Consider the following 20,083-nt stretch of genomic DNA (forward strand, 5'->3'; position numbering starts at 1 on the left):
CAGTGAAGAGCTATTGCGAAACATGCTATTGTATGCAGAAGTGCACTATGTGGAAGCAAATTTTGGTGAAGAGAGAAAATCCAGGATGTCACACTGTGATTGGAAGAGATGAAAAAGGACAAATGAGGCTGTTTTTAGACACTGTGGGATTGAGATCGATCCCCTTTGTCATGCGGAGAGTCCAGCTAGCGTGGGTGCATCCAGGACAAGTGATTCTTTTTGTCCATGTGACGCTCGCTGCACTTTTAGCTCCACGGCGTTTGCACGTCTGAATATTTCGCCGCATTCAGCAAAAGTGGCTTCAACCTCACTGTCACGAAGGCCTACAGAGGGACGCAGGAACGCATCACTCTGCTGAGAGATCCTCCACTCTGATAAACATCCGCAGGTGAAGGAGGAAGCAGCGCCCAGTTTCATCGCTCGGGTTAGGGCGTGAAACTCATCGCGCTGATTAATATAGATCACACACCGCCTCAGTGTGAACGTGTGTTGTTCTCTCGGGAGCGGTGTTGATGATCCGTGTGCTTACACTGCAGATGAGTATCTCCGATCAGTGGATGTGAAGGAACTCTGCAGTGGTCTCTCCTCAACCTGACGTAAGCCAGGCTGTGAATCTTACCAGGGCAGACTGACTCATCTACTCGCTGTGGAGTTAAAAGTCCTTTGAACGGATATCAGCTATTATGGAGACTGTACCCTACACACAAGTCTGTTTAAACCATGAAAATATCATAGGAGACCGTTTGTGGCTATGTAACTGTTTTTTTGATTCATCACTTCCTGTGGGTTTTAAACCGAACAGCGACTGCCATGTCAACAGATTTGCATAAAAGCATCGCAGTAAATCATCTGAATATCTATTGTAAGCCATCAGTCCTGCACTCACAAAAAAAAATAAAAATCTTGAACCTTATCTGAGTAGATCATGTCCTGTGTGTTCAATAGGATTCTCAGTCTTTAAATAAAACATGAGGTGCGAGTTGACAGGAATCACAAAAGTTTTTGGTTGTTGGTTTTTATGTTGTTGTTTTTTTTTACCTTGTGTGAGAAGTTGAAGGGTCCTGACTTCCTCACGGACGCGAAGCTGCAGGACCTGCTGCAGGATATGCTGCCTCTGGGCTTCCTGCATGATACCCATCCTCTCCAGCTTTCTGTCTGTCAATCTCATCAGAGCCCGCCCTGGAATGACACGCACACATTAAAAAAAAAGAACATGTTAAAGAAATAGCAGGATTATAGTGATTATAGTGTGTATCCCTGGATGAAAATCCCTCAGGGCTCCTCAGTTCCTATGAGGAGTATTTAGGCTGATAAAATACAAGCTCCTGGTGGAACGAACAACATGAGGGGTGGCGAGCACATAGGATGATAATTTAGAGTAATTACTAGGGATTATGTTGGACCCCGACAGCTCCCTTTGTCCTGATGACTGTCTTGGGTGGAGATCATCCTGATAGGCTCATGGATGTCAGCCAATCCAATCCTTTCTTGTGTTGTTTTGTTTTTTTTATTTTTTTGGTCACAGCTATGTCTGTTTCAAGTCAGATTATTAAAATCCAAATGACAGATGATCAAACAGGGATGCTCATTCAGTGACACAAGACACTGATTTGAATTGTTCCACTGAAAAAGGTACATTTCTCTCGGTCAGAACAGGAGCGAAAGAGGCAAACTTCATCCTTTCATGTCTGTTGACTTATTTTGCTGATCAATTGAGCATCGTTAGAGGATGCCGAGCCCCATGCTACCACTTTGCTGCTATAGCACAAAAGGGACTAGTTGGGGAGGCTAAGCACCCTCGACAGTTCTCCTCTGCCTTAACATAAGAAGCTCTTTGCTCTGCAGGGGTGGTGGGGAAAAATGCCAAACATAGTTAAGATGCTTCAACGCAAAATGGCAATGAAAGTACCTATTATGTAAACTCTGGGGAGCTAAGTAGGGTCATAAAGGCCCAGAAGAGAGGGTAGTATTTTAAATGCAAAGACAAAGATTAGTGAGGTGGAAAGAGAAAGTGGACCAAAGGCTTAAAGGCGCGACTGAGGACAGAAAGTTTAGGAGAAGACACACTGACAGAGACGTTGACATGCATATAGAGCAAGCTGTTCTGATTCTATAAATATTGACCAGACATCACTTGGCACCTCATCCTGTAGCCTCACATAGATTGGCATGGCAACAACGTCTCACTCTTTCCTCTGCCTCAGGAACATCTATCTTAAATAACAGCAGATAAAACAGATACAAGACAGCACTAACTGGGAGATATAAACAGATCGGCCAAAAAAAGGAATCTTGCTCATCCTCAGAGAATGAAAATGATGCACCAGCGGGCTCCAGTGTGGCAGGAGGCAGCAATCATGGCAGGCTGGTCCAAAAATAATTACATTTGCAAAGATTATGTTGCCGACGTTGGTATGTAAGGTCTGTAGCGCAAAGATCAGTCAGCCAACCACCACAACTTCATCTGTCACTACAAAAAACAAAAAGGAAAGACGCATCTGTGTCATTTTAGCTTGAGGGTTAAAATCGGAGCTCTCGGGTAGATCGGAATTTCATGCCTTTACTCCTCTTGTTGGTTTGACTTTCAGCAGGAATGTGGACTTCCTTCTGCCATAAGATAGGTTTAAATTTCAGGTTTCACCTCAAGGTTGATCGCCCCAACAAAATTCTGCAGAACATACAATTTTACACCTTTAAGCATAACTGGCAAGCTATATTGATCATATTAGACTAAGTACATCGATATAACCAATATAGATATGAGGAAAAAGTCAGGTTTTAGTTGTCCCTCTACTCCACTCATGGTTCCCACAGAGGTGCAGGACTTCATATTGCAGAGGAAAATGAGCCTATTGTGAGTACAAAAGTGACAAGAACTAGAAACGGCAAGAAAAATAGGAGGTGTGGAAATTTTTCCCTTTGCTACATGGGCTTGCATAATTGATGAAGGTGACAAAATGCAGAAAAAGGCAATAAAGCCTGGTTATTACACCAAACAAGTATAACATTTTATATCTTAAAGGGGCAGAAATACCCTGAACTGAACAGTGACATTACTACTTCAATTAGACGAGCGGGTGGATATCCACTTATATTGATTTGAGTGAAGCGCATGAAATCCATGTCCATAGAACCACAAAGAATTGATGCGTGATTTGTCTGCACCAGACAACTAAAACATGCTGTCAGTTAAAGAGCAAAAATGAAAAGGTAATTCTCCTTAAAAGAACAGTTTGTAGGTGATTATATATATATATATATATATATATATATATATTTTATTTTTTTTATTTCAAGCTGTTAAAGAGGTTACAGGCTTTCAGGACCCTTAATGAAAGCTTCAAGTTGTGATTTTGAATTATTCATTAAAGCATTCAGCATGAATGTTTAATTCACTAAACATGTTTTCCCTTGGAGGTTTTAATAAATCAGGGAAGATATCTTAGAACAAGTGTATTAATGTGGGCAGGTGGAGTTCTGTGGATGCCTGGAATATGAGAAGCGCTGCAGACGACTGTGAATACGCTGCCAGATCGCAGCGGTAGATGCCAATGCTGCTCCTTCCGGGTCGTGGAGGCAGTATCAACGGGGTGGAACATTTCTGTATGGAGTCCAAGCTTTCACTCTCTTGGCCCGCAGATCTGAGTCATTGGTTTCGACAATCCCACCAAGCCTCGGCTGGGATTTTTTTCAACACGCAATTAATATACCGAAACAGGTAGCACAATCACGTAGAGAAGAGGAAATTGGACAAGAGGAGAGAGGAGATGCTGGAGGAGAGGTTGGGCATGTGGAAAATGCTAGAGGAACAGTGCATCTAACATATAGAAGCTATGAAAACAAATGAGAAACGACTGTGTAAGCTGGTTAAGTCCGAGGTGCTATGATAGAGAGGCCTTGGTTCAGTTGACAGGCCAACATGGCGGAAAATCATTAACTCGCTGATGCAAAGTATATACTTGACACACTGTGACGTTGTTGTCCTGTCCTCTATGTGGCATCTCACTGATTTATTAACTCCTGATCACTATTCTCACTCACCATTTCCAATAAATGTTATGAAAGTTGTATACACGTTTCTGAAATGTGGATAAAGCAACATTTCAATCGTCATCACCCTGTGAAGTAAATGACCACCAGTAAACTTGATAGGAGATTTGGGCAAAAATGAAAGAGCAAATCGTTCTGAGTGAATCTTTTTGGTGTGCGCCGGTCCAACGTACCGACGGCACTTTACTATTCCACTGAGAACACGCCCACTCACTTGCCGTGTCCTCTGCTCCACGCTAGTGCTGCGTGCATGACGAGCCGGAGAACCGGTGAACCAACAAGAACAGCTCGCATCAGGGTTTCTGAACAAGGCTGACTGGCAGAGATCAGCAGATGACCTCCAGGTGCTCAGAGATAAAGATATCAGCCAAATCTCACCAAAAATGTAACCTGTCACTGTGTTAAACAGATATTCCCAAAAATGTGAAGGGTTCCTCCTCAGTCCGAGCATAAACCCCTCCACCAAGCACAAGCCTTCTTTCAAACACAATCGTCGGTCACCTTTCCGTATCCATTATTGCGTCAAGTTTAAATACAAGCAGGATGCAGTATCAATGTAGCAAAAATACTACTTTATCCTTGGTAGAAAAAAAAATGACGTCGTTCTTTGAGAAATACGTGCGGAAATTCAAGAGGTCTGAAATATTCCGCCAACTGTTACATGACACATCACAATATTTGACTGCAGCTGGTGGTCGCTACAGTCACTTTTACACTTCCCACCGACGAATCCTGCTTCACACACTCTTCTGCTGAAGGGACACAAAAAAAAGAAATCAAGCGTGCATCCTGTTTTCCCTCCCTCGTTCCTCTGGCCAGCTCTGCATGGCCACTGGCCAATAAAAACATGCATGCAGTGGATGTGTTTGGAAGCGGAGAGGTCATTTTTCCAGCATGTGTCATCACCATGTTTAGTGCACAATTACACTGCCAGACTACAAATGCATTACACTCACACACTGTTTACAGTTGAGATCAATATTTATCCACGACCCCCATTAGAATGCTGCCTTTTGGGGGGGTCTGGCAGAGAGATGGCATTTAATGATGAGTGGCAGCCTGACATTAATACTTTGGCTGACGTCGAAGAGCGCGGGCAGGTACCGCAGCGTGATGGTGAAATAGAAATGTTTGCTTCAGTTTGAACCTTTTCAGTATTGGTCAATAAACCCCCCCCCCCCCAGGTGTCAACATTTCTGACAGTTGATATTTATGCACAGATTGCACATGAAGGTGGGTGGAACATGTAACCATAAGCATTTTCTTCAAAGAGAATTGAAGACACCCCCGTACTCTACATGGTAGAGACTAGAAGCATTTTTGTTTTTCGTAAGAAGAAGAAAGAGGCTCTGAGTTAGTCATAGCGACAGGTGCGTGTTTAAAGGGATACACTGGTTCACCCTAAATATGAAATTCAGTCATTACCTCAGGTGGGGTGAAGGTCTTTTTTGTTGTCTTTTCCCAATTTTTTTTTAAGTGAGGCTAAAAACATGGTGATGATACTCTGGATGCTTTCATGTTTTTATTTTTGTTGTCTGTTTGCTTTGGGATTTTTTTTTTTTTTTTACATCTGAAAATTCATCTCCATTCACTTCAACTGTGTTCAATTAAACCTGACCTGACCTGACTTTCTGTCAACATGAGAGTGAGTGGATAATGACTCTACTGATTAGTGGAGAAGGCCAGGAAGGTTTACTTCCCCCATTACCACAAAACATCGACACCAGGCAAGAGAAAAAAAAAAAAAAGAACCCTGCTGTAAAAAAAAAAAAAAGACAAAAAAAAACAGATGCAAACAAACTTCATTCTCAATTTCCATGAGAAAAAAACAAAAAAAAAAAACGTCAAACAACAAATTCCGCAATCTGACTTCCATCTCTCAGAGGAACAGGTAACGCAGTGCAAGGTGAGGTGCATCATAGGTGATAAAGAAAGAGCAAATTGCTTAGTTTGCCCCTCCTTGTTTTTGTTTAATGCTGAAAACTTTGCTAATAAAAAGTGTCAAGCATCCTTACGCGCACTGGGTTTTCCATTTTCTTTAATGTATTCTGTACAGCGACCTTCTCCTCTATCTCGCTGCCTCTCCACTGTCTCTTAGCCATTCAAATAGCTTCTTGACTACCATACTTATCTGTCACGCTTGGAATGAGGTAAATAATTTCCTCCCTTCTTTATTTACGGCGGTTAGTGGATCCAGACTGTAGACATGATAAGCTGCTCCTGCTTTCGCTGCACTTTTCAATATTTCTCTATTTCACCTATTTCTTTGGTTCTGGCAGGAGTTTCCTCCATCTCACTCTGATTCATATCCAACACTGTATTTTCTTGGACTGGAGCTATAATGAAAAATGTATGATCTGTTATATTGTACAATATGTGTTTGGTGCAACACACACACACACAAGGCAGAAAGGGGCATATGTGTATATAGGCAGGAAACACGCGAACACATTGCCCCTGGGAATCAGATTAATGAGAGGTATGTACGCGGCAGTGAAGGGGAGAAGCAGATTAATCTACAGCTGGAGTCTGGCAACCACAGCTTTGATGAATGGGGGCTTAAGGTGCATCTGTACACAAACACTCATACAAACACACAAATACATGGACCTGTAAGATTTAAAAAAACAAAAAACCCAAACTGGGGCATGTCTGGTCTCAGTCGCACACAGTCACTGATATTGCATAAGTCGATCTCTTTTCTTCTTTTTTGGTTTTTTTGCATTTGCGGCTAAATTCCCACTTTAATTATCTCAGTGTAAGAAGCTAAAAGCCAGAATACAAAGGCAGCAAATTAACCCTGCTTGGCCTTTAATTTCAAAATTTGTACTTTTCAGCCCTGACATGTTTTGGCAGCTAAGTTGGAAGCCTGTGATATGAAGCAAGAATGTACTCCATGACAGCTTTTCCTCAGGTAAATCTCTCTCTCTCCCTCTCACACACACACACACACACACTCTAAATCTTACATGCAGCTGTGCGCCCAGATGTGTGTCCTCTGGGAATGAATGTCACTGAGCGACATCTGCCTGAACTACATCATAAAACTGCACCGCGCTGCCAAGCAAAGAATGACAAGTGCTATTGAAATGAGATCGCATCTCCCTCTAGAATAAATACAAGAAAACAGTGTTGCTGAGCTGATGATGACAAAAGTATAAAAAAAGCATCAGTCAAATTCTTTACTCTGTCGCAGCTTGGAATCCTAATTGGAAACTGTGACCTGCAGCTAAAAAAGGTCACGTTAGCCATGAGCACCTACGATCCCGACCTGATGCTGTTCCCCGCCGAAGGAGAAGAAGAAGCAGCAGCATGTTTATTCTATATAATGAATCTAGTCCAGCCAGCTGGAAGCAGCAAGAGAGGGAAGAGAGCACACACAAATACACACCCACGCACAGATAATAAGCCACCTCAATCCTCCACTTGTCACAGCAGCAGTCGTCTCATGCTGATTTCATCACTACTGATCTATTCCAGTTTGTGGATCATTATACCACACCTCTGTTGGTTAGCCACTGCTAACAACCTGTAGACAGCTCTCTGGGACTCCAGCGGTGTTGAATCGGGGCTAAATTACTGGAGTCACTGTGTGTGTGCTGTGCTATGAAGCGAAGTGTCTCTGCACACAGGCCAGTACAGGTTGTGAGGGCCATTACAGAGGGACTAGCGGCTGTAATCTCAGACAGCTAACGTCCTCTTGAAGAAGAGACAGAACAATTAATTTACGTTGCTGTGTGTCATTGGACTTGTAATAGCTGGAGTCAGCTTATACAGTATATCCATTTTCTGGTGGTGAGGTGATTGACAGACAGTTCATCCAATCCCCTGCTAAGTAGTAGGTTAGGACTGAGGAGTGGCTAAAGATAAAGAATACATCCAACTGTAGTATGACTGATGGTCTGGGTGAATACTTGAATTTGACTGGCTGCTGGGTGTCCATTAATCCCTGATATACGCACACCTAAGCGGTTTGACAGCTAAACCCTCTGTTCACCTTCTAAACCAACGAGCTAGCTACATGTAACCGTACACGCAGAGAGACGTCAGCTCCATTTAGAGTTTATTGCAACAAGTTAAGAACAACATATTAATCAAATTAATGACTTGCACATTTATTTGGGGACTTCAATGACTGAAAAATAGGATAAAGCTGAATATGATTTTAACCAATATGGGGAAAAAAACATCTTAATATTTTAACATTTGCTTTCCTGCCAGCAGCAAAGCCATGCTGAGCAGACTACATCTCATTTCCTGTTGGAAGGTCATATCTCTAGTTCGTCCTATTTAATGGTAGTGATCGTTTTCACTGCATAAGAACCATGGTAACCTACTGTACTGCACGGGATGGTATAATGCATTTTCCAGGAATTAGTCAAACCCAGGGGTATTCCCATACTGTATAAGGCTTGTGAAAAACTTTGCAATTTGATTGCAAAACTGATAAACATACAATTTTAAGGTGTTTTTCGCTGGTGAGTGTGGTTTAAAGGGGATAACCTCCTTCGAGGTGTCCATTATCAGGAATTAACAAACTCCGCAGAGGCAGGTGTTCTCCGCTCGTCCATTAATTCAGATCACGGACACCTCATTTGGCATTATCTCTTCCATATCTCCCTGTTCATCATTATTATCTGCAACTGCAAATGTTTTATATATGAGCTGGGCTACAGTTATTTCTGTAAACGCTCTTCTGTATTTCATTCGCCGTCTCTGAAGATCCATTTCAAAATGGCACCATATGTTAAAGAACGGGGACATTCTCAAAAAGTGCAATTTCCCGAACAGTGATTAATTTGCTGTTACACATTGTTATTCAATCACCTTACCATTGGCATCATTACCCACCATTCCCTGTGTCTGTGGATCAAATTGCTGCCATCAACAGTGCAGCCATTCAAATTCCCCTTTTGATTAAACAAAATTTTAAAAACACAACACAATCGTCACCAGTGGGGCAGTTTGATGGTTTTATGAGCTGATATGCAGCCATGTTAGACTCAGGCACTGGACGCCTGTTCCTCTATGACACAACAGAATTTTTATGACAGTGGTGCCTACAGAATTTATTGGCTGGCGCTGCCACCGAGTGTCCTTCTCTGGTTACCTCTGTCAAAGAGCTTTCATTGCCATTAATTATTTAGTTTGTTTGTCTGTCAGCAGGTTTACACAAATCTACAAGGGTGATTTTCATGATTGTTTGAAGAGGGGGAGGGGCAATGACGGATCCAGATAAAGATGCCCTCTGAAATTCGGAGACTTTTCATTAACGCCCAAGGAAACATCAGGCATATTTACAGTAATAACACCTATTAATGTGCAGGATTTAGAGGAGATCCAGGACATATGAGGATTTCAGATGTGAAATTGCATATATCAAAATAGTGGGTTATTTGATGGAGGTCTGTGCTCTTCAAATGCCCTTCTAGTTTAAAATAGCCTTTTGTCACCTTTCATCCATTTCTGCAGCTCATCAAATATACATTTTATACCCACTGTGAGCTTCCAGTGGACGGGGAGATCACGGCCTGCCGAGCCACACAGGCTGCTCTTATTTTCAAAGTGGAACAAATGGATCCGGCGACCGAAGGGGGGCTTGAACAAAGACCTTTGAAAAAAAAAACACTCGTGGTGTAGTACGAACTGCTGGATACAGGCTACCCTTCATTAAACAACTAATATTACAGGCTATTAATTATTCAGAATAGGGCCTTGTGACACCATACATCAATGTATATTATGAGACTGGTTATTCATTTATCCTCATATTCCTGTGTGAGGAAAAACACTGCTGCCCGTCGTCATCTCTGCATGTTCAGAATTTACATTTAACTGACAGTTTCCCGTCTTTAATGTGCTGCTAGCTTTGTGATGCGTCGCATTAACACTTCATTTCCTCTTCCACCTATCTTTGATTTCCCAACTCACCACACCTTTTGCACTGATTAAATCTAAAGCATCCGAAAGTGTGCATTTCGCTCATTTATCGTGCAGCACTATTCTCATACAAAATGAGAGGGGTCCATATAATTACAACGGATTAGGGCCTAATGTCTAATTATGCCTTAATATGCTTTAATGCATTTTTAATGACAACTGGGTGTTAAAGTCAAATCCGAAGCTGTCTCCGTTAGGGGTGGGAGGTGAAGAGTGAGGGAGGCGAAGGCTTTCTCGGCAGTATAGGCAGGAGGGAGGATTGGAAACATTGATTTCTTTGGTGGAGGTTACAGGAGTCTAGCAAGAAGGCAGCCACTGAATACTGAAGTCATTCAGTGTTAAAACGTTGCACCAGGCCTAATATGCAGTAAAATGCATTTCCCTCGCTGCTTTTTTATGTCAAAAGGAGGGAGGACACAAATGCCGGTTTGAATTATGATCTGGAATAGAGACCATTTATTGATTTGCTACTTTATGAAGGGATGACTACATTGCCAAGACAAGTGAGATTGAGTGCCACTGGCAGCCGAAAAGAGGTTTTGTATTATGTTATGGATGGATTGGGCAGAAAACGCAGCAAAGAAATGCTTCACTCCTGAGATTCCAATGCTCTGCAAACTAAAAATCGACTTTATTCATGTAAACATGCATCGACCACACACACACACACACACACACACTTCTAATTTTCAAGGGTCAGACCTGCAAGCACAGAGAACAAACAGACATTCCCTGCTTGCACTTATAAATATATTCATACTCCCTGTTTGTTTGTCTCCGCATGATTGTTTTCCACAACAATATCCTATTCATCATTTGTTTCCCCATTGTTTATTCTAATAGAGTGTATGAACAGACAAAATATATGCAGAATATCTCAAAGATTGATTGGGATGCAAATTGCCTTGTGAGCCCAATTGGTGTGGCTGGGCCTGTTTTAATTGGGTTCTGTTAATTAATGCTCGATGTGAAGACAAACTGAATTACTCTGGTTTTTATGCATGTCATTATCTCCTAATTGTGCCAGTAGTAAAAGCGTGTGTATGTAGCGTATGCAACATGAGTGAGACAAATATTGAGTAACTCTTTCGTTCCTTGTAAAATCCCGTAAAAATCATTACACCTTAACGTCAAACACAGGTCATTATGCTGATACATCAGGGTTGATTCACTCAGGCACTGATAAGAGAAAATATAATGTATTTAAATCAAGTGAGTGCATTAGGCTTGTGAGTAACACTTAAGTGTTTAATTTTAATGTTAGATCCAGGTTAGATCCCTTTATTATAAGAAATTTCAACAAAATTATTGCAAGGTTGCACTTCATGATAATTTTTTTTTTTTGCTACAGAGCTACATATTTTTATATAAATGAATGTCCACTGCATTCAAGCTTAACAATTTCTCACAATGTTTACTAGACTCAGCTGAATCTGCTCTGCTTTTCACAGGATATGCATTTTTACAGCAGTCCCTCGCTATCTAGTAACTTCCAGTTAGCCCTCTGCTAACTTGAAGCTGGATAAATAATTTAATCCCGCTGCTCTTACACTCTCTCCAAATGTCATTGAACCAAAAAGGATCCAACTGTGCTAGTGACGAAAGTCACTGAAATGGAAATATGTGGTGGTCACAACAGTTTATCTACAGTTTTATAGCAGGCTACATCCAGGATAGATTCTTCCAGTTAGCCTTTCGCTAACTTGAATGTGGCCAAATAACTTAATCATCCTGTTCTTGTAGGCTTTCCAAATGTTACCAAACTAAATGGACCAAAGTCTGATGGTGAAACAAGCCATTTTGAGGTGGCTGTGCAATGCCTGAAAAAAAAGTATCTTGCATTTTACAGCCAAAACAATAACAGAACAGGCTACATCTGAGGGGCGGCATGGTGGTGCAGTGGTCAGCACTGTGGCCTCACAGCAAGAAGGTTCCGGGTTGAAGTCCCGGCTCCATCACAGGATCTTTCTGTGTGGAGTCTCCATGTTCTCCCTGTTCCTGTGTGGGTTCTCTCTGGTACTCCAGCTTCCTCCCACAGTCCAAAGACATCAAGAGGGGACGAGGCTGATTGATACTCTGAATTGATCGTAGGTGTGATATTTAATGACTGGTTGTCTGTCTCTATATGTTGGCCCTTCGATGGACTGGCAACCCATCCAGAGTAAACCCCGCCTCTCGCCCTGAGGCTGCTGGGATAGGCTCCACCCCCCGCAACCCTTAACAGGATAAGCGGTAGAAAATGAATGGATGGATGGGTGGGCTGCATCTGAGCTAAATAGTTTTAATAGCATCTTTGTATTTTATTAACTGAGGGTTTTCAGCGCTAGCCTCTTTTCAAACCATTTTTGAGAGAATGTCCAATGTCTAATATGCATTAGTAGTGGAAATAATGACTATAAACCAAACTGCAAAGTCAGTATCAGTAGCCCAGTGCTCGTACCTTGAGTGAAAGGAAAACAAAACACAACTTTTCTTTAAATTGCCTCCAACTGGTGATGGATCCAAAATGTAGCATGCAATGAACTGTGGGATTCCTTCACTATGCGCAAAGCAGCCAAGGCTCATGGTTTCAGACCATTTACCAGTGGATGCTAGATCTCAGTGCAAGCATGCAACAGTCAGATTGCATGAAATGATGAAATGGGAGCATGAGTCATTAAAGCGCTCCTCATGACAGCCAAGCAATTTACCCTGCCAACCAGTCACCGAGTTGAGGAGGTCCTCCACGGCAACAAATAAACATATTAATATGATCAGTCATGCTCTGAGAGGTAGAGTGCATAGCAATTAACGGTCGTCTGTTGCTATGCGGACCCGAGCTTTGTTAGCATCGGAGTGACCTTGAAGAGCCTCATTAGGGAAATGATTGACATTGCAAGTGTTGTCGATGGCAACACTGACAGTGGGGAAAGGAGGGATGGACAGACGGATGGATAGGCCGGGTTTCAAGGCTGCAGATGGCAGACAGTAGGTGCACGGGGCAACTGGGATGTTAGGAATGAGATTCATCGAGACAAGCCATGACACACGCCGCAGTGTTCTAAGAACAAGACGAGCTCCTCCAGCTTTTCACTGTTGACTGATCTGAAAACAAATACGCATTGTTTTGTCTGCAGAAATGTACTTTGAGATTCACTCCTCTCCTCTTAATGCAGGGCGCTTCAAATACCACACATTAGAAATCTGAGTCTGCAGATAACGGATCTCTAACATCGATTTAATTTAAATTGTTTTGAGTAACATTAGCAGGGAATTTCCAAAGAATGAACACAGCTCATCAGCTAGGTTGCTAATGTGCAACTGTGGTTGCCTGGAGATATATATATATACACACACATAAAAAAAAAAAGGAAAACAGTTCCTCATACATGATAATAATCATCCGTGACAGCTACAGTACAAGCCGGTGCAGGCGTACCTGTGATATCGTGTTGTTTGAAGGAGTCGCTGTAGATCTGGTGCTGATTGGGACAGTGCTTCTTCAGCCATTTGCACACATCCTGTTGGGTCCACAGGGCCACTGGCTTGGACAGCTTCACATATCCTGGCTGTTAGAGGAGCAAAATACCAATTGACTATCAGTCATACAGGGTACATCACCATCAATATGATATCTGCGGTTTAACAGTCCTACATAGTGCATCATATGAATATGCACATTTTAAAGGGACTATCACTATTTTGTTCAAAGTAGGATTAGGGGCTGTAGGTTCAATACTATCCCGTGACGTCGATGTTACAGATTGTCCATGAAGCTATCATGTGACCGCTTTAAATGGCTTTGTTTCCCACCTGACTGGTTTCCTCATATAATATTTACTCGGTGTTATGTGACATTTTTCCTCAAAGGATCAATATCTTTCAAAAAAAAAAAAAAAGACAACTCCGGGATAGGCAATGGAATGACATTTATAACTTCTTGAAAGTTTTCATGGAAAAAGAATTGAAGACAAAAGTACAACAAAACTGTGCAACAGTGATAACTCCAGACATGGACATGCAATCCCTGCAACATGTTTGAAGTCTGCTCATTTGCATGTCAGGTTACACGGAACTTGGGTTGTGAACATTACTGTCTCATGATTATCATCTCTTTCCCTCTTCCTCTATCCTTTATCTTTAGGTTATTTCCTTCAAACAGTGACTCAGTATCTATCCTTCCCTTTAGATTATCTCCATACTTGTGTTCCCTTGAGTGAAATGAGTGAGCACCAGTGGACCGGCTCCCCTTCACGCCGGCCCATCCTACGGGTCTGCAGGAGTGTCCTACAATTGATTTTACAATAAAGTAGAAGGAATTCAGCCAATGGCCGTATGATGTTAGTAACCTTGCTGACAGACAGATACACGGAGACGGCCAAACCTAACGGTTACTTTTTTTTAATTTATTTTTTAAATACATGAATACCAATTTTTCCCATCATGCATGCTGCATCCCACCACCACTTCTGGAGCAAATCAGCCTCATAGTTTTGAAGTAATCCTGCTATTAGACAAACAAGTGAACAAAGTGCACTGATCTGCTTTTGGCAGAGGTAATACAGACAACAAATAAATATTTAGGAAATATTCCAAGCTTCTAATAACACTTTTAAAGAAGAGAAACTCCCAGACTCTTCTGGCTGAGTCTCCACGCCACATGCTGCTAATGAGACGATCCAAGGCCTCATCATCTTTTTTCTTTTTTTTTTTCTTTTTTTACATTATATTCCCAAAACTCATCTCTATTCAGTAAAAACTGATTAACTATTAATTTGGAAAACTTGTTGGATAAACCCAACTTTCAAAAATATGTTTATTTATTTTCATCTTTCTTATCTCTGACACAAACACACACACACACACACACTTTTGAATACTCTACTCACACAATACACCTCCACACACTCAAATATAGCCTGACTAAAACCCATTCTAGTTATCAAAGCTCTATAGTAACGCATTTAAATTTCCTTTTTTTTTTCTTGTGTGTTCATTCTCACTCGAGATACAATACAGCAATACCCACATACTGCGGATGTATTCGCAGGCTCACACGCGTGCAGTGATGCAAGGCACCGTTCTAGTTTTAATACTTAAAGAGCGGGGAGGGAACGAGCATACCCAAGACCCCCCCACTCCCACACACACACTCTTGAAAGTGCTGGCAACGCTTTTGATTTTGATTGAGGGGCTACTACAATCACAAACACAGGGAGGTGATTAAAATTTCACATCCACTCCCCTTCCACTTCAGCCTGCTCTCTGGCTGCTGTGTGGTGTGGCATAGCAATGGAAGCCCTTCTCCTCTCCGCCCAGAGAAACCATCTAGGTCCGTCCCTCTCGTATTCCATCTCGGTCAGATCTATCACGCCATCTCTCTCACTCCCGGATATTTCAGCTCTCATATCTGCCCCCCCCCCCGCCCCCGCCCCAAAAACCCCCATCTCCCCCTCTTTCTCTCACCTTCCTTATTATATGGCACAACCCGCTCTCTCCTTTATGCCTTTCTGCTGTTCCTTCCCACTCACTCTACATCAAGCATCCTAGAGAGACAGAAAAAATTGTGTGTGTGTGTGTGGGGGGGGGGGGGGGGGGCATGCTGGTTCTGGCATATGGTCTCTATCCCCTGCAGGAAGGCGAAGTGAGAGACAGCCAAACCATGCAGGTAGGCAGGTAGGAGAGGCCGCAGCGCTTAATGCGATTGCTTGGCAGCACGCGTGGATGCTGAATCTGCAGTAGAGAGGTGGTAACGAAGTAAGAAAGCACATTAACCATTGAACACAGCTCAACTCAGTGTTAATTAACCCCGACTAGGAGCCTGAGGCGACAGAAGGGAGAGGGAGGCCAAATGGAGGAAGAGTTATGGACAGAGTGAAAGGAAGAAGGAGAGAGAGAGAGAGAGAGAGAGAGAGAGAGAGAGAGAGAGAGAGAGAGAGGGAAGGCAGAGGCATGTAGAAAGAATATAAGCTGGAGTTAGAGTTTGACACAGAAGAGTTATTTTCCATGAACCCATTTGTGAGTCAATGGCCAGCTGTGTTTTACATTCTGCTCTGATTTAGTCCCTAGCTATATTCCCAGGGCCGGTAAAATAGGTGAGCTGGTGCCTCGCTGCCTGCCAGCCAGTGGAGCCAAAGGGCGGTGAGAGAACAGCAGAGAGAAGAAAACAGGAGTACAAGCGTGCTCACAGAGCTGCGTTCAAGACCCTGGGCCAATTAGAGATTTGAGTGACAGCGCAAGGGTGTGAGGAGCTTTATTTCAAAGTGGAAAAACATCTGGCACACACACACGAAGGATCGGAGGTACATACACATGCGTGGGCCAAGGAGTGAGGTACATACAACCATTCAGTAACACATAATCATAAGCATAAAAGATCAAATTGCGTTGCGCCATACGTTCAGCCGTCCTCGGCTTTAATTGATAACTGAAAATCCCAGCACGGTCTCCCCGCGCTCTTCACGTTACCTTAGCAACAGAGCAAGGACACCCTCAAAAATTAAAGACAAGGAATAAAGCCTTGGGGAAACATGAACCAGAGCCTGGAATAAACAACCACAGAGGAAAACTATTACATACACAATGAACCATGTAATTGCGCTAACACTGATAAGCATTTAAAGATCCAATATGAATGTACACGGCTAAATTAATCAAGAGGCAATCACGTCCCTTTGTGGAGGCATGAGAGTTGGAATTAAAAGCATTCTCGAGACAAATGTGGTGGGATTTGGCAGCCGATGTTGTATACAAATAGATGAGTCGGCGGAAAAAAAAAGAAAAAAAGAAGCACGGTTTCTCTTTCACCTCTGATTGTTAGCATGATTACAGGGTCAAACGGCTTTTCACTAAATTAAAACTGTTGCCTACAACAGCGATTGGCAAAAAAAAAAGGAAAAAAAAGAAAAAAAAAGACATTGTCAATATCTGAGTGTCGACTGGCCGCAAAGATCTGATGTCAATAAAGCTCCACTTTCAGTTTTACATCCCAGAAATAACTCGACTAGAACCTCAACCATGGATTTTCCTCCTCAAGTAAAAGAAGTGAGTAAGGGTTCATTTGTTGAGCAGCTTTTACGATTGGAGAAATACGAGGAGAAAAAAAAAGTCACAGTTGAATTTAATTCTGTGAGGAGATATTAGAGATTATGTCTTATTTTTTTTTGTTAAATAAAAATAATAAAAAAGAAACTTTAATTAGCTCATCCTTTGAAAAATATAAGATATAATCTTCCTATTTGAGGTCAGTTTTCATCTCTGCCGCTGAAAGCTTTGTATTTTTCAAGCAATCTTAATCTAAATCTGGCAGGGCAGAAGCTCCCTTCAAGGAGCAAAAGAAACATACCCGTCAAACAAACTGACACATGTCACTGACTGAGATCACAGCATTACAAACATAGCACATGTAAGCACGCTTGTGATTTATTGATAGAAAGACTTTAGATTTTTCCATTTACTGTGTTTATTTATGCCGTGGAAGCTGCATTTGTCTTCCCTCACCATCCCTAAATTACCACCATTAATATTCATGGTTACATACCACCCTCTAGTGGTACAACTGAGCTCCGCAGCTGCTTTCATCTGAGGGAGTGGCGGGCAAATGCCATTAGTGCAATGTTGACTGAGCGAACGGCCGTTTGAGACACGGAGCCCTGTCGTCTCTTCTATCGCTGCTGCACAGCTAATTAATGGCTCTGGCAACCTCTCACGTTTCTTTCTTTCAGTCTCACTCCATTTAATCCCAGCCAGAGCTGGCAGGAGATGAAAATTCCCCGTATTAATTAATCTGTTACATACATGAATGGGGCTGAGATATGTGTGTGTGAGTGTGTGTGTGCGCGCACGCGCATTGACAAATCTAAAGGGTAGTAGAGTGGCGTCCGGTGAGCAGTGCGAGAGAATAACACGCCATGCAGGATAAATTAATAAGCCTTCATAAGGAGCCTCTATTTGAAATGGGATTTACACGTAGCGCCAACTTTACTCATCACATCAAAGAAAGTGCACAAGACCCCTTCATGGTTCCTGACCTTGGGATTTGTAGGATCGGTGCCTTGCCGAGTGTGTTAGTAGCAAGCAAGAATATTCACCTTGGGCTCGGTATTAATTATGAGTGAGATGAGCTGATTTCCTATGGATGCCAGAGCCATCCAGCGCAGGCTTCATGCCTGTTTTATAGCCCTCTTTCAATCTATGATGAAGCCTCGACTTGAATACAAATAAAAAAAAGGCACGCACAAGATTCTGCTTTAATCTAATATTTAAAAACTAACACCGCTGGTGAGATGAAGCGAAAGCTACCCTAGGCCTTCCCACAGGTAGCCTCTGGATGTGTTCTGTGCTAAATAAAGGCTCATTCGTCTATTTATACTCATGAAACAAGCCAGATGAAGAAGCGTGATTTCACGACACCGAAACGACACTTTGCGTGTTTTTGACACAAAACGAATTGTTACCCTTTCAAAATATGTTAGATAAAAAAACTCCCTAACACACTCTTGTTCAAATGTAAAGGAAAACATCTTCATTTTGGTCGGCAATCTTAAAAAAAAAAAAAAAAAAAAAAAATGGGGTTTCCCTACAAAATCATTTAAAGCGACCAAATCCTGGTTTTATAATATAAAACCGAGACATTAATTCCCGCCAACAACTTTTTCGGCTGCTGAGCGAACGTGTGGCCGAAAAGGTTTTCTTTTTTTTTGGACAACTCTGCTTAGTAACGAATTGATTATTTTTACTAAAAATTATGATAGTTGATCGATTAGCGCTTGCAAATTCGCTTCTTCTTTTTGCCAGGAAAACGGTAGATTTCCGCTCCATGCGTCTGCTGATATTTTACGGGAAAATGAGTTTCCACAGAAACTGTTCTGGCGTGAATGACACTGATGGTAAGGTTTTTCATGCACGTCTTTGGCTGAGGTTGACTGTCATTATTGTTGCGGCCTTACAATTAATCTAACTTTTATTCTTCACCGGACAGATCATGAGCAGAATATCACAACATTTCTGATAACATGATATTGCGGCGAGGTTTTGAACACTGTCAATACTTATTATGATCATAAATAAGTTTTGAGTTATTTTTATTCTTTTAAATATGTTCTTTTACTATTTCTGCGGTGATTGCCAGGCAAGTCAGGTATCGCAGAGGTTGTAATCTCAACGTTTGCCTTGTTGTGACCTTGAACTTTCTTATCACCAAAAAAAAAAAAATCGTTAGTCCGCACCCATGTGGGAGTTAATGACAAGTCTGAAGAAGTTCCCGAAAGGCACCGGAGAGAGCTCACGCCCACGAGGACAGGACGGACAACCGCCGAGCCGTTGAACCACACGTTAGTCAGCACTCAAGAAATCCAATCTAAGATAATCGAATGAGTGGAGCGTCTCCTTGCGTTAATTAAATTCATTTGTTAAGATCTCATCTTATGGTGATGTGTGGCAATAGCGCTTGAATGTGATATCCTCACATCCTTTTGAGGCAAAACTTCCATTTAGTTCTTAAATAAGGTTAAGTTTTAAATTGGCCCTTTGCTGTAGTGAATGGTAGAAGTGATTGCCGTTCTATAATTAAAGTCTTCTTACTGTTGAATTTTTTCCCCCCCAAAAAAAGAAAAACTTTTTTTTTTTTTTTTTTTTAAGCACAAGTGGGACTAGAAGCTCAAGCGGTAAAATTATTTCAGCTTATACAAAACCTGCTCCGGGTCTCTAAGCTGCTTCAAAAAGAATGATAGCTGTGATATTAAGTTACCATGACGATACCTGCATCAACTGCATACCACGGAGGCACGTACTCAGTTGCACAACAATCCTCGTGTAATTGGATGTGTTCGCACTAAATGAACCCAAGCCTGGATGTCTGCCTGCTATTTCAAAGGCTCATCCAGGGTTCTGAGTCCAAGCACTAGCACTTACTTTGATTGACAGCTGATTGAGGAAATAAGGAGTTTGAGGCTTTACTGATGGTGCATTCTTTGAGCTTTCAGCAGACACACTGAGGGGGAGTTGAAAACGCAGCCTGGAACGGCGACTTGCCTCTCTTTGTTTTTATTTAAGAGGTGGGTGTGTAGGACAGAACCACTAATGTCTTTATGTGGCTTTGTAGCATGCAATCGTA

General features: G+C 42.0%; 1 protein-coding gene across 4 annotated transcripts in view; it reads right to left on the reverse strand.

Annotated features, from left to right (window-relative positions):
- The window catches only part of samd12 (sterile alpha motif domain containing 12), a 95,667-nt gene that overhangs the window by 60,447 nt on the left and 15,137 nt on the right, over window positions 1-20,083 (reverse strand). For all 4 annotated transcript variants that reach the window (XM_086192733.1, XM_086192736.1, XM_086192735.1 and 1 more), the window contains exons 3-4: window positions 13,409-13,538; window positions 1,039-1,179 (exon numbers count right to left, since the gene is read on the reverse strand). In XM_086192733.1, coding sequence (XP_086048859.1) covers window positions 1,039-1,179; window positions 13,409-13,538 — 271 coding nt within the window. The remainder of the gene's footprint in view (window positions 1-1,038; window positions 1,180-13,408; window positions 13,539-20,083) is intronic.

This window comes from Aulostomus chinensis, chromosome 22 (assembly GCF_037954235.1).
Source record: "Aulostomus chinensis isolate RoL2024-O1b breed Wild chromosome 22, RoL_Achi_v1.0, whole genome shotgun sequence".
NCBI classification, from domain to species: Eukaryota; Metazoa; Chordata; class Actinopteri; order Syngnathiformes; family Aulostomidae; genus Aulostomus; species Aulostomus chinensis.